The sequence below is a fragment of the Marmota monax genome, unplaced genomic scaffold (genome assembly GCF_021218885.2).
Source record: "Marmota monax isolate L192 unplaced genomic scaffold, Marmota_monax_Labrador192_F-V1.1 WCK01_AAM20220418_F8-fsc00042, whole genome shotgun sequence".
In the NCBI taxonomy this organism is placed as follows: Eukaryota; Metazoa; Chordata; class Mammalia; order Rodentia; family Sciuridae; genus Marmota; species Marmota monax.
In genome coordinates this window covers 8,552,487-8,579,641 of record NW_026693008.1, presented here as the reverse complement: position 1 = coordinate 8,579,641, position 27,155 = coordinate 8,552,487, and the positions used below count along the sequence as shown (strand labels likewise).

The 27,155-nt window shown below is 36.7% G+C and overlaps 1 protein-coding gene and 1 pseudogene across 3 annotated transcripts in view; both read left to right on the top strand.

The window, feature by feature from the left end:
- The first annotated feature begins 3,895 nt into the window (after positions 1-3,895).
- LOC124098109 (uncharacterized protein KIAA1143 homolog) lies at positions 3,896-4,362 on the top strand (annotated as a pseudogene).
- A 1,402-nt stretch (positions 4,363-5,764) lies between these two features.
- Capn7 (calpain 7) overlaps positions 5,765-27,155 on the top strand; it is a 37,697-nt gene continuing 16,306 nt past the window's right edge. For 2 of the 3 annotated variants that reach the window (XM_046453025.2, XM_058582106.1), the window contains exons 1-9: positions 5,765-6,109; positions 9,124-9,232; positions 13,847-14,004; positions 15,461-15,528; positions 18,435-18,635; positions 20,391-20,477; positions 23,075-23,201; positions 23,678-23,763; positions 25,486-25,579. In XM_046453025.2, the coding sequence (XP_046308981.1) occupies positions 6,008-6,109; positions 9,124-9,232; positions 13,847-14,004; positions 15,461-15,528; positions 18,435-18,635; positions 20,391-20,477; positions 23,075-23,201; positions 23,678-23,763; positions 25,486-25,579 (1,032 nt within the window). In that variant the 5' untranslated portion in view covers positions 5,765-6,007. The remainder of the gene's footprint in view (positions 6,110-9,123; positions 9,233-13,846; positions 14,005-15,460; positions 15,529-18,434; positions 18,636-20,390; positions 20,478-23,074; positions 23,202-23,677; positions 23,764-25,485; positions 25,580-27,155) is intronic. The other variant, XM_046453024.2, reaches the window with a different exon arrangement.

Sequence of the window (27,155 nt, the reverse complement as noted above, 5' to 3'; positions counted from 1 at the left end):
TTTTTTTGTATTTTATTTAGAGATTATCTCACATTTTATTTAGAGATTATCTCACTGAGTCACTTAGGGCATCCCTAACTTGATGAGCCTGGCTTCGAATTCACAATCTTCCTGTCTCAGCCTCCTGAGCTGCTGAGATTACAGGTGTACGCCTCCATACCCAGCTGATGTTACTGTTTTACACACCATCACATCCATAGGTGTCAGCATTTACCTCCTCTTCTTCCTGAGACTCCTCTAAAATTACGTAAAGGAATAAAGAAAGTTACAAAGTAGAGCACCAAAACCACAGGATGTGGGCCCAATGTAGCCTGTGAATGTGCAATGTTGGCTCACAGGTGACTTCACTTTTATAAAAATGAGGAATTTTTATACCCAGATTTGAATTTCTCTTGATTAAAAAAAAAAATAGACCCACATTCCCTTGAATGTCTAGAGTTGAGCAGTGACTTCCCGTTTGGGTGACATTGTTGTCTGCTCCCCAACTCCCTTTCTACTGATAACTGCTTCAAATTTTCATCCTTTGCCTCAGAGACGTACTACTTGGGAGTCTTGGCAGTGGAAACCATTGTTTTAGGTATTATGGCAATTATTTTACTCTTTTCCTTAAACAAACAAACAAAACCCTTTTTTACAGTGGTGGCAACTGAATCCAAAGTCTTGCACATGCTTTACCACTGAGCTATATATTCAGTCATGGTAGGTGTTTTAAATAAATGTTTGTTGAAATAATAAATTAGTGACCATAAACTCACATGAAGTAGCTAGCATTTGGTTGTTCTGCAGGGCCATAGTCAGCTGCAGTTCCTCACAGGAACACAAGGTGGCGGTGTACTCCCATAAATTTGCATAAATTCAAAAGGGCAATCAGTAGAGGAAAGGGACCAAAGGGTGAGAGGTGGGGGAAGTGCTGGGGAGTCATACTGGCCAAATTCCATCAATGTACAACTATAAATCACCAATGAAAAATGTGGGGAAAATTTTGCATAAATCCAGCATATCTGGTACTAAATACATGAATTGTCCCACTCCCCCTTAAGAGATGACAACTACCAAAAACCAACACACCACGTATCCTGAAGGTCAGTGAGAAAGGGATTGATTAGGAAAGGGAGCTTCAAGACCAGGGACCCAGTACAGTAGAGATGGAACTACAGGGAATGAACTAAATTCACTCCTGTCTTTGGGGTTATTAGTATGATCAACTTTCTGCCCGAGAGCTGGAATTTCAAGGTCATAGAGCCATAGTTCAGGGTATCCCTAGGTGGAGAGAATTTTGAATATTCTCATCACAAAGAAATAAATGTCTGAGATGACAGATGTGCTGGTTACCCTGATCTGATCATATACCTTGTACACCTCCACAGAGATATCACATTGTACCCCATGAATATATATGATTACTACATGTCAATTAAAAAATTATATTTTCTTTGAAAAGACTCTTGGCTGAAAATGGGACTTGAATGTCCCATGCCTCCTTTTTTCCCCCCCCCCCCAGGGATTGAACCCAGGGGCACTTAAACACTGAGCCACAGTGCCAGCTCTTTTTTTTTTTTTTTCATTTTGAGACAGGGTCTTGCCAAGCTGCCTACAGCCTCACTAAATTACTGAGGCTGGCCTTGAACTTGTGATCCTTCTGCCTCAGCCTCCAGAGCTGCTGGGATTACAGGTGTGCACCACTGCACCTGTCCCATGCCTCCTTCTTAATTCTAGAACAGGGGTTTTCAAAGTGCAGTCTCTATACAAGCTGCCTCAGCATCACCTGTCAGAACCTGTCAGAGATGAACATTTCCACACCGACCTACAGAAATTCTGGGGTGGAACCCAGCAATCTATGCAAAAAGACCATAGGTGATCTGAAGCAGATAAAGTGTGAAAACCATTGTTAGAAAGTTTTATTTCCCATCTCTCCACAGCCATACCCTGGGAATCCAAATCTCCCCGCCCTGAGCTAGTACCCCCACCTCTAGCTGAGCCTGAAAAGCCCATCTCTCTCTTTCCTGCTTTGCTCTTATTCTGTCTTTGGGCTTTGCTGAGGCAGTCCTTCTCCTAGGACACTGTGTTAGACACCTGATTTAGCTGCTGTTCCTGTGGCCCTCCCAGCCCTGATTTTCTTCTCTTAGCAATGATCCCATGTTGATCCCTGTCTGGTACTAAATACATGAATTGCCCCACTCCCTCTTTAAAGATGACAACTACCAAGAACCTATAGCAATTGTGAGCTGTTTGGGTCATTTTGTTTTAATCCGTAGTGCTGGACCAACAGAATTGTTAATATTCATTGAATGAAGTAGTAAATTACTGTCACTTGGTTGGCAACTTTAAAATAACGATGATGATGATGACGACGACAATGATATTTTCCCCGTCTACAGTGGAATTTTACACATGTACATATCCCAATATATACAGATTAAATAATATAAACTTATGTAATTAAATATAGATTTTCTGTGAGCTTGAATTTCAAAACTATGCTTTGCTCTCCTGACTATAAAGCCATCTGTAGGAGGGCCAAGGAATTAAATGATCAACAGAGAGAGCTTCCCAAACAGGGGTGTTATGTGCTGACTAAGGTCTCCTCTCCTCAGGTCTGTCTCAGTTCTAGCCGGAAAGGGCTCTCATGCTGCATGATGAATTCTGTGCCTGGCACTAAGTAGGTATTCAGTGTTCACTGAACTAGAAATAAGTATTAAAGTTCTTATAGGGAATATATGAAAAAGTATAAGAAAGGATCACAACTACCTGGGAGTGCTGTAAAAGGCCTGCTTGGAGATGGACTACAAATTCTACAAGGAAAGAGGAACATTAAACACTGAAGTTCTGTTATGAAAAAAACTGCATTCATAGCTTGAGGGTGAGTTTATTCAAGGCAAGTGACTGAAACACATTGGGAAAATGGCCTGAGCTCACAAACTGAAGGGAATTTTACATTGTACCAAGGAATTTAGATTTCATTCTTCAGAACCAAGAGAGGGAAGATTTAAGTATATATGAGTAGGAGAGTTTACTATTTCAACATTCACAAATGTGTGCAATACTTGCTCTGGACCAAGGCTTGTTCTCAATGTTGGGATCAAACTGGCAAAGACAAAAAACCATCCCTGCTTCAATTATAAAACTGTACTAGCTAATTCTGAGAACCATGTTAGTGCCAGGTGCAGAGTCAGATTCTTTACCTGTGTTCTTTACAATAGCTTGATGAGACAGTAGTTGTTTTGGTTATTATTAACTTCTGCTTTGCTCTTATTCTGTCTGTGAACAGAGAGTGGTATGGTTTGGATGTGAGGTGTCCCCCAAAAGCTCACATGTGTGAAAATGCAAGAAGGTTCAGAGAAGAAATAATTGGATAATGAGAGCCTTAGCCCAATCAGTGAGTTAATCACATGGTGGGATCAACTGAGTGGTAACTGAAGGCAGGTGGAGTGTGGCTGGAGGGGTGGGGCGTGGCTGGAGGGGTGGGGCATTGAGGGCGTGGCTTTGGGGTATATATTTGTATCTGGTGAGTAGTGGTCTTTCTCCCTGCTTCCTGATCATGGTGTGAGCTGCTTCCTCCACCACACTCTTCCATCATGATTTTCTGGCTCTCCTGGAGCCCCAAGGAATGGAGCCAGCCTTCTATGGACTAAGACCTCTGAAATCGTGAGCCCTGAAATAAACTTTTCCTCTTCTACAATTGTTCTGGTTGGGTGCTTTAGTCACAGCAGTGAAAAAGCTAACTAAAACAGAGAAATTAAGAAATGAGAATCCAATTTAAATGCAGACCAAATGACTTAAATTTTTTATTGAGGTATAATTAACAAAAATTAAACTCACATTTAGGTCACCTGTGAACACCGTTGCCTCTGGGCAGTGTAAGGGGGCCCTGGAATGGGTTTTTCCCAGATCTACCATGAGCAAGTGGAACCAGGTGTTGTACAGGAGGCCCGCTGAACCCACCTTCCTGTCCTGCTTTAAGGAGCAAGTCTGGTACAGGGAAGGGCCCATCATAGAGACCAAGAGAATCCAGCCTCAGCTCCTGGATGAAGATGTTGATCACAGTAACAGCGATGAACAGCCCCAAGAGGTGGTTTTAAAAAAGGAAGACCTGACAGCTGAAGAAGTCATGAAATTAAAGCAGAAATAAACGCTGCAAAAACAAATGAAGAACCAGCTCCAGTTCATGGAAGAATCATGTATCAAAAACCAGTCAAGCGTCTCTCAGATGAAAAATATTCAGGTTTAACAGCAAGCTCAAAAAAGATGACAAATGAAGAAAGTAATTTCTTCAAATAAGCAGGACTCAATAAAAAAGAACTTACAAAAGCAAATCTAAAACACCTGCCTCTTTCTTTTGACAATGAAGAGGAAAAGGAGTAGTCTTCTTTGAAAGTATATAAGGTATTTAAAAAAAAATTTTCCCCATGTCTTTTAAAATGACTTTTTTTTCCTGTTATACAAGTTCATCATAGAAAATTTAGAAAATACAGAAAAAGCTGGGCATTGTGGTTCACACCTGTAATCCCAGCAGCATGACAGATTGAGGTAGGAGGATCATAAGTTCAAAGCCAGTGTCAGCAACTTAGTGAGGCCCTAAGCAACATCTCCAGCCATATTTTGTATTTTATTTAGAGACCCTGTCAGGGTTCTAAATAAAATACAAAATATGGCGCGAGATGTGGCTCATGGTTGAGTGCCTCTGAGTTCAATCCCCAGTACCTCGCCCCCCCCAAAAAATACAAAAAAAATTTAATAAAACAAAATCTATCCATCAATAATCCTGACTGTAAATGTCAACTTTGTAGATATTTGTTACTTGCTTGCGTGCATATATGTATGTAAAATAAACCTCACATTTAATATGTAGTTTAACAAGTTTTGACAAATGTAGTTGACATTTTGACACTATCATCAAGATATAAAACATTTCTATCATCCCCCAAAGATTCCTTTGTATCCCTTCTCAACCATTAATCTTCTAACATTACAGATTTTGTCTTTTCTAATGGTTCTTATAAATGGAATCATATGGTTTATAATCTTGTCAGGGCTTGCTTCTTTGATGAATCTAAAAATTTGTGCTGATTCAAAGTTTGTTTTTATTGCTGAATTCAGGTTTTTAAGGAAGAGAACATATTAATCAAGTAATCACTTAATTGTTTAATTACTGCAACATTAAATTAAAGATTGGTTTTTGCAGTGCTGGGGACATTTACCTAACAACAAAAGCCCACAATTGAGGAAAATAAATCTGGGAAAATCTGAGCAATTCTTTAAAAAGGAAAATATATCATTTGGTTTGTTGACAATTCAAATACCATACATAGATCTACAGGGTAATGATCGTGGGAAAAAAATGTTATCAGTGCAACTCAAAGGAACCTTAAATCCTCATTTTACGTTCCTAACTTCTTTTTAATCTAGCCCTGCAGATACGGGGAGACGCTCCTTATTGGCTCACTACGTCTACCCTTTACACTTTAAGAATCCGAATAGCGCAGGCTCCTCTCCCGTCCAATGTCAACAGCAACAGCCTGCCCCCTCAGTGCCACCTCCACTCAGACGGCGAAGACGCCCACAGGTCAGATGTGACACCTGCCTACGTTCACCCAATCCCGGGCAACGAGGTGGTCATGTGCGCAGCGACAGGGCATCTCCACGCTAATGGTCAGGCCCCACCCACCGCCCGCGCAGGTCCGTGATATCCGCACGAGAAGGGACAGCTCTGGAGGTACGCCAGAGGGTCGGGCTGCGCCTGCGCGCTGCGGCTGGTGGGCGGGGCTAGGGACGCCAAGAGAGGCGGCCCCTAGGGCTGCTTACCCTGCCTGCGCCTAGCAGGCGCGGTGCTACCGCGGGCCCGAGCGGAGAAAGCTGGCTTTCCTTCCTCCACCGCGGAAAGTAAAGTCTCCTGCTCCTTCCGCGGCGCCCCGGCCTCCCGGCGTCCTTTCCCCAGCTCCCCGCGGCGCGCGGAGAGTCGTCCTGCGTCAGGGCCCGGTTCCCTCCTCTGGCGCCGGACGCCGGCGCCATGGACGCGACGGCGCTGGAGCGGGACGCGGTGCAGTTCGCTCGGCTGGCGGTGCAGCGCGACCACGAAGGCCGCTACTCCGAGGCGGTGTTTTACTATAAGGTAGGGCCCAGCACTCCGCTCGGGCCCAGTCTCGGAGTCGGGGTCTGGCAGAGCCTAAGGCCGAGGGGCGGGGTCCAGGTGCGGACGCCCAAGCCCCCGGCTTCGCTTTTCCCACGCCCCTCTGGGCTCTGGCCTCTGTGCGGAGCCAGAGACGCCGCGTAGGAGCTAGCCCTTCTCTCCGGCTGCGGTCTTAGCTGGCAAATGCCCACCACTGAGCTGTTTGTGCCGGGAGTAGTTAGGGATGGGAGTCAGTGGCTGTTTATCGCCGTCCCTTGGCTCTGATTAATGGCTGGTAGGAAGTAGTTTGTGATATATACAAAAATAATGCATGGTCGTTGAAGAACATATGTAAAAAAAAAGAATAAACCCATCTTTTATTCTAAGTACGTGATGTGCATCCTTGTGGTTTTTCTATGCACATATGTGTTTATATAATTTTTACAAACTTGAATCGTACTAATTTTTTTTTTTTTTTTTTGCGGTGCTGGGGATTGAACCCAAGGCCCCTCACGTGCTAGGCAAATACACTACCATTGAAGCTGCATCCCCAGCCCTATTATGCTATTTTTTAAACCTCCTCTTATTGGAATGTTTTCCCAAATCACTAAACTTATTTATAATATTTTAAAAATAGCTGCATAGTATTTTATGTGTTCCTGTATTTTAACTTATTTACAATCTATTACGCATTTAGTTTTCTTCTGATTTTTCAGCGTCTTAACTAGTGGTGCGGTTAATATCCTGTAACTAAGGCTTTGCACATTTACTTGATACTTCTTTTGGATGAATTATTGGAGGCAGAATTGCTAAATTAAAGGTTATGAGCTTCTGTAGTACATTCTCTGCTCTCCAGTCCTGAGGATTTGCAAACCCTCCTCCAGCCCTAGCCAGATGAGGAAGGTAGCTGTATTCTCATGATATTGTCATCCCTTCTAGAAAGAATGTCAGGTTTTGATAATACAATAGTCTTTTTCTCATAAGCATATGTGCTATCAGTAAAGTTGTAGTTGGACAATACCTTTGTTTATTTGTATGTGGTGCTGAGGATTGAAACCAGGGCCTCAGTGTGCTAGGCCAGCACTCTACCAAGAAGCCACAACCCCAGCCCCGCAAAATAGTTTTTTCTACAGAGAAATTCTGCAGTACTTTGTATTTTCCTGGTAGAATTAGTACATGGTCACTTAGGAAGAATATTTCATCCTTAAAAAGTGGAAAAAAAAAGTAGTTGTACATTCAGAAACTGTTTATGAAGACTTGATCAGTTTAGTTGTTTTTTTTTTTGCCCTGATGCTGTTCTCTAAGCAAGTTCTTAGTAACCTTTGAATATAAATGAAATAAAGTAAAATAAGATTTGATAAGAACAATTTTAATGTGTATTCTGCAGTTTTTTTTTTTTGTTGTTGTTGTTTGTTTTTGGTGCAGTATTTTATGTTAATGTAGGGTCATTTATCCACAGAGCCACATTCCCAGTCCTTCTTATTTATATTGAGACAGGGTCTCTGTTAAATTGCTGAAGCTGACTTTGAACTCATGATCCTTCAACTTGGGAGTTGGTCGGTCTCCCAAGTTGCTGGGATTATATAGTTGTGTGCCACTGAGCTGGGCCTAAAATTTGGCTTTTTAAAAGCAAAATAATTATTTTAAAAAATCAGTATTTACATGCAAGACAACTGAAGGGGTAATATATAATATATAATTTATAGATAAAACAAGTTTATTGAAGTTAGGTTTAACTTTGTATTTAGATAATAATGGTTTATAAGATACAATATTTAATGTTTGCATGTAAAGATTTAAAGTTTTTTTTTTTTTTTCCTTCCCCCCTTGAAATTCATGTAAGTTATGGAATCCAAAGAAGTCCTGCTGTTTCTACCCCACAGCCTTTAGGTTGAATTTCCAATAGGGTCAAACTTGCACTTTTCTCATTGATTTCATTAGGTTCAGTGAAACAATGTCTGCTCAAATAACAGGATTAAATAAGTGATGCTCTGAACATGGCTTCTTTGGAAGCAGGTATGAGGCCCCATGAAGTGTAGTATCTGCTTGTGTTATTGTAGAAAAGGTGCTGTGACTAGAGAAACTGTCTGCTCTTTCTAGGTGGTAGCATTAGTAGCCTTCCTGGGACAGTGATGGGGAGATTGGAAACTCTTCCTCATAACCATAGCATAACTAGTTGTGAAGGTTATGAAATAATTGGAAGAAGAGTTGAGGTTTTGTTAATTAAAAGTTTATTTCATATAAGTGAAATCTGCTTTTGACAGTATTTTCTGTGAGAAGAATATTTTGTTCTACTGAGATATTTAACCTTTATAATTTTTTGCAATCTCTTTTTGACATTTAATTTTATTTTAGTGGTTATTGATCAGATGCTCTTGTTTTGTCTTTGGCGGTGTTAGGGATTGAACCCAGGGCCTCACACATGCTAGGCAAGCATTCTGCCTAAGGTACATCCCCAACCCTTTTGTAATGCTTTTAAGGTTTATACCTTTTCAAGGTATAAAATTTTAAATATGATCTATGCATAAGGAAAATATAAAACATGTGAACCACAGCTATTCTAAAAAATGTTTATAGTAAATCCCTCATACTTGAGTTCTTAAATTTTTAATAGTCAAGACAGTCGCAGTGGCACATGCCTGTAATCCCAGCACCTTGGGAGGCTGAGGCAGGAAGATCATGAGTTCAAAACAACATGGCACTGAGCAACTTAGTGAGAGCCTATCTCTAAATAAAAATACAAAATAGGACTGGGGATGTGGCTCAGTGGACCAGTGACCCTGAGCTTAATCCCCAGTACCACCCCCCCACCCCCCCAATTTTAATAATATATGAAAATTGTGAGAGCACTGAAGCTATACCTGGGGTGTAGCTCAGGTATTTTGAAAAGGTATTTTAGAGGATTATGTAAATTGTTTTATTGAAAAATAATGAATTAGAAAGTAATTGGTGGAAATTGAAATTGTAATCCATCTGTTAGATTCCTTTGGATTTTTTTTTTTTTTTTTTTTTTTTAGGAAGCTGCACAAGCCTTAATTTATGCTGAGATGGCAGGATCATGCCTAGAACATGTTCAAGAAAAAATAAATGAGTATCTGGAAAGAGTTCAGGCTCTACATTCAGCAGGTTAGTAAAAGACTACTAAACTTGTTACTGTTTTTTTTTTTTCCTTCTCTCCCACTACATCTATTCTTCCTGTATTTCTCTCCTGTTCATCATCTATGGATCTTGGTCTTCATACTCTTTTTGCTCATTCCTCTGAAAAATCATAATATGTAAATAAATGATAGATCTATAAAAGAAGCCTTAAAGATAATAAACTCCAGTTTCCTAACTTTCTAGATGTGCAGAGATAGTGGATTATGTACTTTCAAACAATTTGTCATTGGCAAAGTTAGATGGGGTCCTGTTAGAATTTGGCTTTTTAAATCTCTGACATATGCCCTCTTTTGATATTAAAATTAAGTGACTAATCTTCAGTGTTTAAATATTTCAGCAATAGATATAGTCTCTATCATTGTTTTCTACCGCCAATCCTTGGCTGAACTTTTTTAAAAAAAAAATCATAACTTGGAAAAGTGACATATAAGCAGAGATCTAGAATAGCTCATGCATTAATCAGCTTTTTGTTGCTGTGACCAAAATACCTTACAAGAACAATTTGGAAGAGGGAAGGTTTATTTTGACTCATAGTTCCAGAGGTTTAGTTCATGGTCAGCCTAGTCTATTGCTGTGGGACCAAGGTGAGATAGAACATCATGGCTGAAGAGTGTGGTGAAGGAGCGCTGCTCTGTTCATAGCAGCCAGGAAGCAGAGAGAAGGAAGGGGTAAGGAGCTGCAGGGAAAAATGAACCTCCAGGACATGCCCCCCATGACCACCTCCATTCATGTTCCACCTGCCTACATTTACCACCCAGGCAATCCATTCAAACTAGAATGGACTGATCAGATTACAGTTCTTATAATCTAGTCATTTTGCTTGGGAATATTCCTGTGTTAACACAGGAGGTTTTCGGAGGGCTATCTCCTATCCAAACCATAGTAGCTTTTATTTATTTTTGTAAACAGCATGGCAAGTGCTCTGATAGAAGTACACATAGACTTAATGACCGTGGTTTTGTTAGAGATAAGGGGTTGATTCTTGTCAAAATCTGCTGTTCACATGAGTGGAAAAGAAAATACTTGCTTTTTGACATTTTGTTTTAGTATGCATTAATCTCTCTGGGGAAATTTTTAAATTATTTTTTCTGTTGCTGAATAATAAATACACAGGCAGACAAATCTTTACTGTGATGAACTTTGTATTACTTTCTGCTACTCATTTTGAATAGAATGAGCAGCTATAAGCATATGGTTAGGATAAAGTAGAATTGATCTACTTTTGATTCCATTACAACCTTTGTTATAGATTACTTTAAGACAGTGCCCAGAAATCTCATGTATTGAAAAGTGGATTGCCTGTGTATTAGGCTTCACTTTATAGAAAGTTATACTGATTCATGTGTTCAGAATATTTTATTGGGGGTGTAGCTCAGTGGTAGAGCTCTTGTCTAGGATGTGCAAGGACCTTGGTCCATCCCCAATACTTCAAAACCAACTACAACAATAATAATAATACAGTGTGATTGAGAGTAATTTCATTTTCCTAACCAAGTAAATGAAATTCTTGATTTAATGGCTTGGTTTCATGAATAGCACACCTTATTTCATAAACTGTTTTCAAATAAAATTACCTTTAAAGTTGAGAAATCAATCTTTCATGCCTACTTCCACGATCTTCCTGTTTTTTTCCATAGATATTTTCTTATTTCAACAAACATTATCAAGTGACTGTTTGGGCTGTATGGTAAGCACTGGGTGGTAGATGAACCCTTAGGAAGCCCTCAGTCAGGTGTGGAGAGAAATGTATAAACATTGCATTATAATGGCATTCCCTTTCAGAAATATGTGTGACTAAATGATAAAGAAGACATACTCACTCTATAAGGGAAAAATTATATGATGGCTATGCCACTGACATCTAAGGTAGAGACATGGGATATTGTTAAAAATTCAATAATACACAGGACATTTCTCCACAACAATGAATTATTCAGCTCAAAATGTCAATAATGCCAAGGCTGAGATATACTGGCTATGTAGTTTAATAGTTTTGAGTTTTAATGTCTTTATTTTATGAATGGGATTAGCACATATGTCAGATATTAATGAAGGTCAAAGTTTAAAAACATCAGCACATACCCTTAAGAAACTAACAAAGCTGGGCACAATGGCACACGCCTGTAATCCCAATGTCTCAGGAGGCTGAGGCAGGAGGACAAGTTCAAGGCCAACCTCAATGATTCAGCAAGGCCCTAAGCAATTTATCAAGAACTTGTCTCAAAATCACAAATAAAAAGGGACCTTGGATTTAACTTCATAGTAAAGCACCCCTGGGTTCAATCCCCTATGCCAAACCAAGCAAAACAAAAAACTAAGAAAAATATTAAAAACTTTAAAAAATGGGTTTATTGAGATATAATTAGTATACCATAAAGTTCATCTTTAAATGGCAAAATTCATTGATTTTTAGTGTATTTCCAGAGTTGTTTAAGCATTACCACTATTTAATTTTAGAACATTTTGTAACCTTAAAAGGAATCCCATATCCTTTATAGTTAGTTACTCCCCATTCCTTCAACCCTTCACCCCTAGCAAACACTAATCTACTTCCTGTCTCTCTAGGTTTGCCTCTTCAGGATTTTTTCATATAAATGGATTTATGCAATATGGAATCATTTAATCCCTTTTGTTGTCTGGCTTCTTTCACTTAGTTTAATATTTGTAACGTTTATCAGTGTTGTAGAATATGGCAGTCCTTCATTCTTTTTTTATGGATGAATTGTATTTCATTGTATTGATTTACTACATTTTCTTTATCTATTCATCAATTGATAGGTATTTGGGGGTCCCCCCCCACCTTTTGGCTATTATGAATATTACTATTATAATCATTTGTATACAGGTTTTTGTGTGGAAGTGTGCTGCTAACAGATTTTATAGTTCTACCAGAAGCATAGAAGGATTCTAGTTCCCTAACATCTTCATGGATAGTTGTTATTGTCTTTTATATTTTAGCCATGCTGATATACAAAGCATCTCATTGTGGTTTTGATTTGCATTTGTTTGATGGATGATGATGATAAACATCTTCTCATGTGCTACTCAGTTATTTGCATGTCTTCGTTGGAGAGATGTCTATTGAGATACTTTGTCCACTTTTTAATTAGGTTGTCTTTTTGTTTTTGTAGCAAATCTTTATTTTTTCTGGTTACAAATTTCTTATAGAGACATATCTTTCTATTACAAACAAATGGAAGAGGGAAATATTGGAATGAAATGGAGAAAACTCTTATATGCATTTATGAATATGTCAGAATGAACCCCACTGTTACTATAATGCACTAAAAATAAGAAATAAACAGTAAACACTAAACCAGAACAAAACAAATGGAAAGGAGCTGGGGGTGTGGCTCAATAGCAGAGCACTTACTTGCCTTGCATGCACAAGGCCCTAGGTTCAATTCCCAGTACTGCAAAATAAATAAATACAAGTGGATATAGTTGTTTCAAAGAGCAGTAAGACTATATGGTAGTTTATTTTGGGCTCAAATGAATAGAAAAGCAGAAACTTTGTCATTAGGGCCTAGCATATCATATTATACAAATATTGTCCATATTGAAAAAAAATTTAATTGCCTTAAAATATAATGGGGTTTCTTAAGATGTAGTATTTTCCAGGTTCTTGTTTTGTTTTTAGGATGGAAGGGGAATGTGAAGAAGACTAATATTTTATTTTGTAGATGAAGGAAGTGCTGTAGGGAGACAAATTCAGCGAAAACATTTTTTTTTATAAAATGTTTTTAATTTTTCTGGTTTCTGGTGTCTATCATATGATGAATCAAATAGCTGCATCTCCCTTCATCCTCCAATGCTTTGTTTTGTTTGCCCTAAAATTAAGATTATAAAGAGAGCCTGGCACAGTGGCACACACCATAATTCCAGCGGCTCTGGAGACTGAGGCAGGAGGATCACGAATTCAAAGCCAGCCTCAGCAAAAGCACAGCACTAAACAACTCATTGAGACCCTGTCACTGAGTTGTGGCTTAGTGATCAAGTGCCCCTGAGTTCAGTCCCTGGTATCTCAACAACAACAACAAAAGATTAAAAAGGGGCTGTGGCTGTGGCTCACTGGTAGAGTGCTTGCGTAGCACGTGTGAGGCACTGGGTTTGATCCTCAGCACCACATAAAAGAAACAAATAAAAAAAGGTATTGTGTTCATTAAAAAAAAAAAAAAAATTAAAAAGAGAAAGGCCTATAATCCCAGAAGTTTGGGAGGCTGAGACAAGGGGATCTCAAATTCAAGGCCAGCCTCAGCAACTTAGCAAGGCTTTAAGCAACTTAACAAAGCCCTGTCTCAAAAATAAAATAAAGGGCTGGGGATATAGTTCAGTGGTATTATAAGTGCCTCTGAGTCAAATCACTAATACCAAGAAAAGGGATAGGTGGGGATTAGTACTTTTTTAAGGATTTTTAAAAAATACCTTGTTAAGCTTTTTAAATGAAAGAGTATAGTGTGTTGGTAAAGAACATCAAATGAATTAAAATGGTATTTTTGTCCTCTGGCTATATTTAAGTAATATTTCTTATTTACATATGTTTTCTCCGGCCCCCCCCCACCCCACGCCTCATCATCCTAGTTCAATCAAAGAGTGCTGATCCTTTGAAATCAAAACATCAGTTGGACCTAGAGCGTGCCCATTTCCTCGTTACACAAGCTTTTGATGAAGATGAGAAAGGGAATGTTGAAGATGCTATAGAATTGTATACAGAAGCTGTGGATCTCTGTCTGAAAACAGTATGTATAGCTTCAAGTTAAACTTGTAGAATTATGTTCAGAAATTTCTTCCTTTATTGCTGAGCACATACCTGTAATCCTAGCCACTCAGGAGGGTGAAGCAGGAGGATCACAAGTTAGAGGCCAGCCTCAGCAACTTAGGAAGACCCCGTCTGAAATACAAAATAAAAAGGGATGTGGTGTCATGTGCCTGTAATTTCCAAGATTCAGGAGGCTAAGGCAGGAAGATCCCAAGTTCCACGTCAGCCTCAGCAACTTAGTGAGGCCCTTAGCAGCTTAATGAGACCCTGTCTTAAAATAAAACCTAAAAAGGGTTGGGGATGTAGCTCAGTGGTAAAGCAGCCTGGGTTCAATTCCAGTAACAAAAAAAGGAAAGAGAAGAAATTTCTTCCTTTACTAATGAGTTCTGGTTAATTCCTCAAAGAAAAGAAATTTTCCATCATTATAAATGGAACTAAATTAAATTAATCATCTAAAAGATGATGAGTAGAAAGTTAGAAATGGGTTTTTACACAGCTTGCTATAATTTTGTTACTATTAAGATTGAGTCACTTAGGCAATTGCTTTTTAAATTACAGGTACTATTTTTTTTTTTTACCTTTATTTTTGTTTGTTTTCATTTTATGTGGTGTGGGGATTGAACCCAGTGCCTCACACATGTGAGGCAAGCGCTCCACCACTGAGCTATAACCCCGGTCCCCCCGGGTACTATTTTTTTAAATGTTTATACTCTAGTAGTTAACTTAATATAGGAAGAATTCATCACAAATCTATGATTTGGAATAAACTCTTATTTTTTTCAATTTTATGCAGTGAAAAATAAGGTAGTGGTTTGGGAGCATTTTACTAATTTTCAATGTCAAATGTATATGCTTGGGTGGCTTTTATTGTTCCCTAGAGAGCCTTGGTTCGGGCTCTGCTTCAGGGGGCATGTGGTGCTTAAGAGTACAGTGTATTTGGAAGGAAGAGGTAAAGTGGTAAAGACTAGTGTTCAGTGTTTTACATAGTGCCAGCTTTTCAGTAGTGTTCAGAGAAACCATCTAGCCTGATTTCTGTAAGTGTTTGAGACCATAGGTAAGAGTTCTGCTAAGTTTCCTATCACTCAGCCTTTCATGGCACAGTGGTTGTACAATTATGGTCTATTTAGCACTTGTCCACATTCAGTATTTATTTATTTATTTATTGTGATGCTGGGGATTGAACCCAGGGCCTTGTGCATGCAAGGCAAGCACTCTACCAACTGAGCTATAGCCCCAGCTCACATTCAGTGGTTTTAAAGTTCACCTCAGTGACAAGTTTCAACACTTTTTAAAAATCATAATTTTTAAAGAGAAAACTAAAATGTCATTTTTTCTCAATTTCAAGAACTATAATGTGCATTGCAATTTTTTTTTGCATAGAAATATGGGTCAATTAAAAATTAAGCTTTAAAATGTTTCTTTTTTCTCCTCTAAAGTCTTATGAAACTGCTGATAAAACCTTGCAAAATAAACTGAAACAGTTGGCTCGACAAGCACTAGATAGGTGAGTTTTGGTCTCTCAAGTTCTTATCCTAGATAGAATATGATTTGTTACTTATTACATAAAATATTTATCTTAATGAATGGTAGAGATCATAGTAAAAAACCTTTGTTTAAACTGAGATCCATATGTCCTACCTTATTCCTCTAGTTCTTTGCTTTAAACTCAAGAAATAACCAGTCAAGAAGTGTTTTTAGTTTCTTATATACAGAGTACAGAAATGACTATGATACTTACAATGAGAAACTTCCAAAGAGGAAAACTTTCAGAAAACCTTCTAGAGCTACTGAAAATTATAGGTTGAGAACAATCCTGCTTTTAGCCATACTCATTCCCCAAATTATGCCATATATGTAGCTCTTTCACCTCGAGCTCAAATATCAACTTTTCAGCGAGGCCAGCACTATCTATTGTATTTAAAACCAAATCTTCCCCAGCACTTTATCCTGCTTATTCTCTTCAAAAATTCTTTCCCACAGCTCTTTCTAAACTGAAATACACAAGTTTATCCTATTTGTTGTTAATGTATATGTCTCTCTGAATGCTTATTCCCTAAATGTAAGTTCAGTGCTATCACCAAGCACCTCACCCGACACATAGTGTGTGCTCATTAGATACCTGTTGAAAGAATGAGTAGATTTGCACAAGATAATTATACCTTTTGAAAGGGTTGTAGATAAAGGAAAAGGATGGAGATTGCTTTTATGAATTATTAAACTATTTCCTTTTCAACTCTGAATAGCTATATAATTTTCAGTTTTTTTAATTGAGGTATATCAATCATTCCTATTTTCCTCATCACCATCAACCTTTAGTTTGTTTCCATAAATTCTTGAAAATGAGCATTTGACACATAGTTGTCTTTTCCATCTTGACTTCTTTCTCCAGTCAGAATCTTAGCCTACTTTTATTACCTGTATATGCCGTGACCATCGCTGCCAAACTAGCAGGTTCCGGCGAGGGGTGATGGGAGATTGGAAAAAATAAAGAGTCACACATGCAGATCTTGAAGATAAAACAGCTGGGATCAGGTGGAGCACTGCTCTCTGATGGAGAAGCAGGTCTAAAGAATGACACCAGCTATCTTTATTATATATGTCTCATTAATCAGATTAAAGACTATGCAAGCATTATTCTTTGTATTCATGAAAGTTACAGAGTTAGCAATAGTAAGCAGCTATTTCCTCAGTTACATTCAACAGTTGCAATGTGCAATGTTAGGAGCATTGTGCAGCTCTCAAAGTTCTAATTTGCAGGCAGATGCAGGAGTAGCATAACTGGTGAAACATTGTGGTTATCTTAGCAAGGCAGCTCCTTCATTCCCAGGAGCAGTGTGCCTAATAATTAGGTCAAAGCTGATAAGAGTCTTGAACAGAGTCTCTTCACAGAGAGCATTGCCATAGCAACCGGGCATCCAACACCTTTGCATAGAAACTTTCCCAGTCACCAAGCATGCCACAGCCATGAAGTCATAAAGGACCCCAATCTCAGACACTGGTCTCCCAGTCACTGTCACTGCTCTCCACATGTGTAGATAACTCATCATCCAGTATTCCCAAGTGCATCTTCTAAGCAAAGGGTGTATGTGCGACAGTCATGGGTTCTTTTGAGGATCTGTTGAAAATTATCAGTCCACTTTGTAGGAAAATGTACATAGCATTTTTTAACGTTTAATTTCATAGTATTCACAAGATTATTTTATTTATTTATTTATTTTTTATTTTTTGGTACTGAGGATTGAACCCAGGGGTGCTTAACCACTGAGTACGTCTTCAGCCCATTTTATATTATATTTAGAGAACAGGGTCTTGCTAAGTTGCTTAGGGCCTCACTAATTTGCTGAGGCTGGCTTTGAACTTGAAATCCTCCTGCCTCAGCCTCCCAAGCTGCAGGGATCACAGGTGTGTGCCTCTGTGCCTGGCTGAGTGTTCACAGGACTCTAGAAGTTCATATATGGATTTTAGGTTAAGAACTTTTATTTTTTACCTTGTTCTTTGACAGAAGAAAGTCAAAATTCACTTGCATATCATGTAGGCCTTCTGTAAGCCAAGCCCTGCCTTCCTCTTGTCTTATCGTTTGTACCTTTTTTAAGGGCTATATCCATTCTTTTGAAATTACCTCAACTCTCTCTGCTGTTTCATACTTCTGCACATTTTGTATATGCTCAGTAAGAATGCTTTCTTACTGAGTACAGTGGCACATGCATGATATTCCAGCTACTTGGGAGGCTGAAGGAAGACAATTGCAAGTTCAAGGCCAGCCTTGTTAACTTAGTGAGACCCTGTCTCAAAGTAAAAAGGACTGAGGATGTAGCTCAGTTGAGATCATCCCAGAGTTCAATACCCAATACTACCCCCCCTAAAAAGGGCAATTTTACTTACCGATGCAGGTAATTTTACTCTCATTAGGTTTGCTGAATTGTTAAAAAAAAGCTTACTCCCTAGGTGAATAATTCTGTGGCTCAGGCATTGATTCAAAGCAACCTTCCCTTATTCAGCCTCTCTTCTCAATCAGAAAATCTGTAATTTCTGTTATGCATATAATACTTCTTTCTTGGCATCTGTAATTTTGATGCAGTTCTTTTTCTCCTGTGGAAAACCATGAACATCTTTAGGATAGAGATTGTTTTATACATTCTTGTATACTCCTTACCTTGCATAGTATCTGGTGTAAGTGTTCAATTGATGTTGACAATTGAATATTATTTGCAAAAATATTTACTTAAATATTTACAAGGGATTAGCTTAAGTAGTTAAAATTTGATTACTATGTACAAATTTTATATACCAGTTTTCCATTGGTGTGCTTGACTAGTTCTTGGAGTAAATTTTATTTCCTAAAGGCTTAATTTGAAAAGAAAAACTAGAACTTTTTTTTTTTTTGTATATGTATGTGTACCTCTGTTATAGAGCAGAAGCATTGAGTGAGCCTTTGACAAAACCATTTTGCAAGATCAAGTCCACAAGTAATAAACCAAAGCCACCACCAGTGAGAACACATTTTCCATTAGGACCTAATCCATTCCTTGAAAAACCTCAGCCATTCATAAGTCCACAGTCATGTGATGCACAAGGACAGAGATACACAGCGGAAGAAATAGAAGTGCTCAGGTAAATGCATTTATACTTCATTGCAATGAAGAATTTTGTTAACATCTCGATGCAGGCAATTTTACTCTCATTAGGTTTGCTGAATTGTATTCAGACTTTTGTTATATGTTGTAATATAAATGTAAATTAGAGTCACAACTTGAAATTATTAAAATTTATTGGTTCTAATATATCTTTGTATTTAACATTTTTTTTTACTAGACATAATGTTTTTTTTTTTTTTTTTCTGTAAGTCCTGGCATTTTGCAAAATTGAGTCTTAAAGGTTTAGGAGCAAAACAGACCTATGGCAGAGTATGATAGTCTATGTAACTTTGTAACTAAAGCCCTAATGGGGGAAAAATGTTATGTTGAAATAGCACTCTAGGCCAGCAAATAGAAGTCTTGAGCTATGAATAGTTTTTCAGTTCTTTTTTTCTTTTTAAGAAAATGAAACAGAAGAATATGTTTGACAGAAACCACAAAACCTACATTGTATTCCATCCAGTCCTTTACAAAAAGCATTTCCACACCTCTGGTCTAGATAGACAGCTCAGTGTCCCTGAAAGCAGACTCAGGGCATATTAAAAGTGTGAAACACAGTAATGTGGAAACCCTGGACTGCCTGCTGAAGCAGTGTAGGTTAGATAAATCTTTGAGCCATTGTGGTTATTCTCAAAGGAGACACAGGAAGTACATAGTTAACATATGCAAACATATGTGTATACAAAACAAGGAGAAAATATGCAAAGCTACTCAAACCTTCTTTGTCAACAGACCATACCTGATACCTGTAACACTTTCTTCTTCCACTACCTATTCCACATTCCCATAACCAGAAAATGAGGAGAGCATATTTTTTTCAGAATTGTAAATGCTATCTATATTTTTTAGATTTCAAAATAACTTTGGGCTCAGTATAGAATTAGCTCTATGTCCTGTTAAGGGACAAAAAGGAGACTTTCATCACCTCTAGAAAGGCCTATCTTGACACTGGTTTTGTGAGGTTTTTGTTTTATTTTGTTTTTGTTTTGGTAAAGGAATTGAACCCAGGGGTGCTTAACCACTGAGCCACATCCTTAACCCTTTTTAATTTTTGAGACAGGGTCTCACTGAGTTGCTGAGGCTGGCCTGGAACTTGTAAGCCTCCTACCTCAGCCTCCTAAATTTCTAGGATTACAGGAGTGTTCCACTGTGCCTACTTGACACTGAAGTTTTGTTGTGAAGGATGTTGAGTCTTTTTTTAGAGCGCTCCCGTAGCATGTGTGAGATGCTGGGTTCGATCCTCAGCACCACATAAAAATAAATAAATAAAGTTATTAAAATATTTGTAGTTGTAGATGGACACAATACCTTTATTTTATTAATTTATTTTTATGTGGTGCTGGGGAACAAACCCAGTGGGATGTTGTCTTTTTTTTTTAATGTTTTAGTTGTAGATGAACAATACCTTTATTTATTTATCTTTATGTGGTGCTGAGGCTTGAACCCAGTGCCTCACACATGCTAGGCTAGTGCTCTCCCACTGAGCCACAACCCCAGCCCCGGGATGTTAAGTCTTTAAAGAAAACTCATTAAATTGAATTGCATTATTTTTTTTGGTGATATTTAATTATTTTATGAAAATTTTGTCCAAACATATTTAACAACATGAGGTGTCAGTTTAATTTCAATGTAGTACTATACCTTGTCATTTAAATTTTAGAGAGTTTAAGTAAGATTATGATTAAGGTAGACTTGAACATTTACCTTGGATTTTTTTTATTGTGTTTTATAGGACAACATCAAAAATAAATGGTATAGAATATGTTCCTTTCATGAGTGTTGATCTGAGGGAACGTTTTGCTTACCCAATGCCTTTTTGGTAAGTAAGCACTGTTGTAATTTTTACTTTCAAGGCCATTTTAAAAAACGTCAGTACTGTATTAGTTCTCTGAAATTTGATTTAATTCATAGGCTTGTAACTAAAATTTTTAATAAGGAAAATTGTTGGGCGATGTGTCTGTGGGAAAGAGGTGAGATAACAGTAGGAGCCCTTTGTTTTCAGTTCCCTTGTCATGGCTTATGTTGACTTCCTTTGACCTAACAAACATAGTGACTAGTACAGGTCTGGCACAAAGTAAGTACTCAGTAACAGTTGTCCCGTTGGCTGATTGAATCACAACAGAAATACAAGCCAGTAAAAGAATTGAATGGAAAAGTGGCACAGAATAACGGTATCATTGTTTACTAAAAGGATCCAACTTAAGGAAGAGTTATAAAAGGTATTAAATTGACACAGCCTTTCAGAAAGGACAATGGCAGTTTGTCAAGAACCTTAAAAATATTGCTCCGTTCAGGACTCCCCAGCTTCTGGTCCTAATGAAATCAATATTCAGTTCAAAGGTGTATGTAGTAACAGCATTCATTAAAGAATCTTTTTTAAAAACTTGGTGCATTATAATTATACATAACAGTAGGATTTGTCATTACATATTGGTGCATGCATACCAGCGGTCAGTTTTGTTTCCAAGTGTCTCGCCTTTCCTTCTCTTCCTCTATCCTCCTGACCCCCTTCCTCTGCTCTCCTCATCTTCCTTCTGTTTTCATGAGATTCCCCAATCTACATACCAGTTTTTCCTTTTTTCTCGCTTGCTTCAACAGTATGAGAGAAAACATAAGACCCTTACAAAAGCGTCTGTTAGAGCAAAAAAATTATTGAGACAAAATATTTAGGGCTATGGCAATAATTCAATAATGATACATCCATACAATATATATGCTACCCAAATAAAAAGTCTTTTTAAAAATATAGGAAAAATACTTACAATATTATAAATTAAAAAAAAAAAAAAAGAACAATAGGGCTGCTTTTCATTTTCCAGTGTTTTGCTATTCTTAAATGGCCAAGAATTAGATATCTGACTGCTAATAAGTCAACCTAATTTTTTCCCTCTGGCAACCAACTGTGAGATGCTAGTAATAATTGGAGTCTAAGGAATCCTTATATCTTAGAAACTTTAATAGCTTTGATGTTAAGAGCACAGATTTTAGAGACAAACGTTCCAGTTTGAATTCCTGAGATGCTGGATAAGTTAAATCTCTCTGTTTTCTCATCTATAAAAATTGAGGATAATAATAGAACCTACCTCATGGATACTGTGATGATTAAAAGAGTTACTAAAATACAGAGCACTTAGAGTGGTGCTTATTATATAGCAAGCACTATGTAGGTGTATATAAGGGTTAACTGATAGAAAAATACTTATTTTAATAAGTACTAAATTACAATAATTTGGCTACATGTTTCAAATATTTTTAAAAAATTTTAAACTTTCATAATTTCACCTCAGGAATCTTCGATTTCTCTATTGTAAGTTTGAAGTAGTCTTAAATTTTCCCCTCAGAATTTATGATGGTGATCTTTAAGCTCCTCTAAATTGAGTTAGATCTCTATTTATAAACAGCTCCTGATATTACACAGGCACCAAGCCTGTAACACCAGAAGTTCTGTGAGATAATGATCAGAAAAGTTTAAGAAATGGTGTATGCCGTATTCTACTCAGAGATTTACAACCAACATTGGCTTATTAAAAGTCTAGATTTGTCCAGCAATGAAGAAAATAATACTTTGGCCAAAAATTTGCAAGTCATACCTGACTCCAAAATCCTTTCTCTTAGTATCTATCAGCATTCTTGGAAAACAGAATGTCATGTTTGTTGTAGTTTGCATATCATAGACCTTATATAGTCCAGAAATCTTTTGAAATCCAAAGATTTGTCATTCATCCTCTGGAAAAGGTTTGGGAAAAGGTAAGTTTTTATTTGGTGCTGTATACCAGTTTTGGAGAAATATTACAGCATAGAACAAGTAGAGGGTAATGGGTAAGAATGGTGGATTTGGCACCAACTTGGTTTAAATGCAGTTGTACTCTTCATTAGCTACATGACCTTGGTGTTAATCACTTTAAGCCTACTTCAGAACTATTTTTAATAGAGTTGTTTCGAGGATGCTTGGCACAGAACTGATACTCAGTAAATTAGCTACTTTCAATTAGCCTTGCAGAGAGGAGTTCAAGACCCAGGTTAAGGCTTTGTAGCTTCCTAGGGTCTTTTGAATGAATTAGCTTATACTGTTGTCATGGCACCATTTTATTTCTGAATTTCTTGAACATAAGCATTTCAAACTAAACTTTTAAATTATATTTTTAAAGTACATATAAACAAATTTAATTTAGCTTTGCAGTTATTTATGTATATTTATTTAGTTGAGGATGTTCAGGTTGTCTGAACTCAAGGTATTAAGAGCCAGATTGAGACTAGAGAGTTATGTTAGGAAGATATAAGTATAGATACAGAATCACTATACCAAAGAGAAAAAATATACTCTGTAGGATATTTAATTTTGGCTTTAAGTCATCTTTTTAGGTTTGTTTGTTTATTTATTTATTTATTTATTTATTTATTTATTTATTATCTCAGTGATAGATTGGGCAAGCTACCGTTATCACCTAAACAAAAAACTACATTTTCCAAATGGGTACGACCAGAAGATCTCACCAACAATCCAACAATGATATATACTGTGTCCAGTTTTAGCATAAAGCAGGTATGCATTTGTTTTGTCTACTTTTATGTGCAAGTTAGCATTTTAAGAAAATTTAAATATGGATTTTTTTCCTAGATTTTATATATTCTTATGCATAAGTATAATTGGAACAGTTATTTATTCAATGCATTTAAAAATTGAGATAATTTGTAACTATGAATAAATTTTTGAGCATTTATGGATGCTCATGTTTGTAGATGAGAAACTTGAGATTCTGAATTTTGCCTTTGAGAATAGATATAAAAGGAATAGATATAAAAGGTTTTTACTACTTAAATATCTAATTATTCTAAATTAACTTTATTGAAATACTTTACTAGGATTTGTGTGAGTAGAATTCATGAGTTAGCAACTTGACATTTCTGTAATTTTCCTAACACTCAAGAAGAAAAAATCAAATTTTGGGTGCATTGAATAAATATTAAGCTATTGTGATATATGAATGAAAACATATTATACATTGTTCTTGTTAACAGACAATAGTATCAGATTGCTCCTTTGTGGCATCATTGGCTATCAGTGCAGCTTATGAAAGAAGATTTAATAAGAAGTTGATTACCAGGTAAAATTTTGATTTGTCCCTTTTCATAGAATTGTTTCTTTTCTTTTTTTTAAATGTTCATATTTTTTTTACAGAGAATTTTTTTTAATATTTATTTTTTAGTTTTCGTGGACACAACATCTTTATTTTTATGTGGTGCTGAGGCTCGAACCCAGCACCCCGCACATGCCAGGCAAGCGCGCTACCACTTGAGCCACATCCCCAGCCCTCATATAATTGTTTCTTAACCAGATATTACAAACTTAGGCCTAGTAAGGCCTATCACAAGAATATTATGACCCTTTTGCAAATGATTCATATAGATGGAAAGATATGCTAAAGCAATCAGTACATGTGCATATGTAGTTAAAAAATATAAATGGAATAAATGTTTTGAAATGAAGTCAAAGTAAAATCACATTATATTTATGACACTTTGTAATTGTACTGTGCAGTAAGATGGCCACTAGCCGCATATGGCTTTTGAATACTTAAATGGGTTAGTCTGAATTAAGATGGGCTACAAGTATAAAATGACTTGAGATTTTGAAATTTTTTTTTTTTTTTTTTTTGGAGAGAGAGAGAGAATTTTAATATTTGTTTTTAAGTTTTTGGTGGACACAGCATCTTTATTTTATGTGGTGCTGAGGATCGAACCCAGCGCCCTGCGCATGCCAGGCGAGCGCGTTACCGCTTGAGCCACATCCCCAACCCAAGATTTTGAAAATTTAACACACAAAAAAGGGAAAATTGGAAAATACCTCAAATTTTTGTATAGAGTATGTGATGTAATAATATGTATGGTTTAACAAAATATATTAAAATCATTAAAGTGGGTATTTTTAATCTTGATATTAGAAAATACAAAATGGCATATTTTTCTATTGACAAGAACTGTTTCAGAATGTTTCTGAAATACTTTTAGTTTAAATGTTATATTAGCTTAAACTCATTCATTGTAAAAATTATTAAGCATAATTTTTTCATCCAGTGTGTTTTTTTTTTTGTTGTTTTTTTTTTTTGGTGCTAGGGATTAGAGCCCAGAGCCTTATACAAATGAGGCAAACACTCTCCAAACTAAGCTATACCCTCAACTTTCATCCAGTTTTTCTTGAGTGGTTTTTGTGTGTTAAATCCCAAAAATACAAAGATCATTAGATAGACTTTAATTTCATCTGTTTGCCATACTAAGTAAATAATTTGCAGTATAAGTGATTTGGCCCAAATTTATTTTAAAAGAAAATTGATAGAGAGTTTTTAGAAGTATTTTGTGGTATAATTTTATGTAAGCTTATCAGCATTATACTACTATCTTTGTTATTAGTTGAAATGATCTTCTTTTCTTTACCTCAGTGGTAAAAGATTATTTTAACTGCCTTAAAATATATCCACTTGGTGCTTTATTAAAGTGTATAGTTAAAAATTAGGGATTTTTCAGAATGTTGTAAAATTTATGCCCTATTTTATGATCTTATAAAATACATTCCTAAATTTATTTATAGTAAGTGAGCCCTTCGATTAGAGTGAAATTCTTTGTCTAAGCCTATTATAGGAAAATGTTATATTATAGGAAAATATTATATTTTTATAAAATTTTATAAAAATAATTTTCATACAATTTTATAAAATTGGTAAGACAATAACAAATGTCTGAATGGGATATGTTTAAATGGAATATAATATCTTATATAGTAGTTGATATTGAATATTAATATTATTATTTTAATATTTTTCCTTACAAAGCATAATTTATCCCCAGAATAAGGATGGTGAACCAGAGTACAATCCATGCGGAAAGTATATGGTAAAACTTCATCTCAATGGCGTCCCCAGGAAGGTGAATGTCTCTTCCCTTACATACTTTTGAATCTGAATGGAAGCAATTAAGAAATGTTCTGTGTAAACATTTTAAAAGTCAGTTTAGTTGATTTCGAGTCTGTGATTTTTATATATGTTATTCCTAATAGTGTCACATGCTAATAATGAAAAATAAAATCCATGAAAAATAGTCTGGTGGTTGTTTTGAGATAGGGTCTCACTATGATGCCCACGCTGGTGTCAGACTCCTGGACTCATATATTCTTCATATATGCCTGCCTCAGCTTGTCTTATAGTCGTACCCACCCCCACCACACACACACTCTTTTTTTAAAAGTGGTTCTAAGAAAATTTATGCAAAGTTCCAGTAAGTAACATTGAACTCTAAAGATCATTAATACTTAAAATAAACTTTGAGAGTTCGTAATTTTTCGAATAAAAGGGAATCAGACAAGCTAAGTCTGTTAGGTGAGGAAGAGTTTGTAGCCATAAGATGATGGAAGAAGTTTCTAAATTTTCTTTTGTGAAATATGCATAACTTAAGGGCCTTGCATTGTCATGATTTCTTAGCATCAACCTCAGCAATAACTGGGAGCTTGGTAGAATTGCAGAATTTCAAGCCTCACCTCAAACCTACTGAATGAGAATCTACATTTTAATGAGATTCCCTGGTGATTCCGGTCTGAAAGTCATTACTCTCCAGCTCAGTAATTCTCAAATTTTAGTGTGCACAGAATCACCTGGAGGGCTTATTAAAATATAGATTGCTGGGCCCTACACCTAGAGTTCTTGATTCAGTAGATCTGGGTTGAGACCAGAATTTGCATTTAACAAGTTCCTTGTGATGCTGATGCTGTTGTCTGGGAGCACCCATAAAGAGCCACTCTAGCAGATTACTTAAAAACAATTTTTTTTTTGAGAATGTTTTTCTGAGCTGTATTTCTTAAATTAACCTCATGTTTGAAAAATCTTTCAAAGTGGAGTCGTAGGGCTGGAGATATAGCTCCGTGTTAGCACTTACCTAACAGCAGCAGCAGCAGCTCCACCACCACGAGAACAACAAACTGGTTTACCTCTTCGTGTCAGTGTAATTTCTAAAATTGTACCTTATTCAAAATGCAGTGCATAATCTTCTCTGTTAGTCTTCAATCAAAATTCTTCTTATCCCCTTGTCTTCTAAACTTAATAAGAATTACATACTGTATCTTTGTGGTGTTTATTTCCTGTTATTTATACATATTTTTTAGCTGAACTTTTCTACTTTTACAACTATGTAAGATAATAGTCTTTTTACAGGTTTAGAATAAAATGGCAGATGACAGTGTTACTTATCTTAATGGTGGGGTCCTTTTAAAATTATTTAAATATAATTACATTTTAGAATTTCTAATAATTTTATTTGTAGTTTTATGAAATGTTAACCAGTGGCTTACCTGACAGGTTAAGCTTGTAAGACACCATATTAAAATGATCAACATTGCTGGGAATGTAGCTCAGTGATAGAGCACTCACCTAGGTACTAAGGTCCTAGATTCAATCCCCAGCATCTCCCCTCACCAAACAACAAAACCCCAACATTTTAAAATGGACTAGGA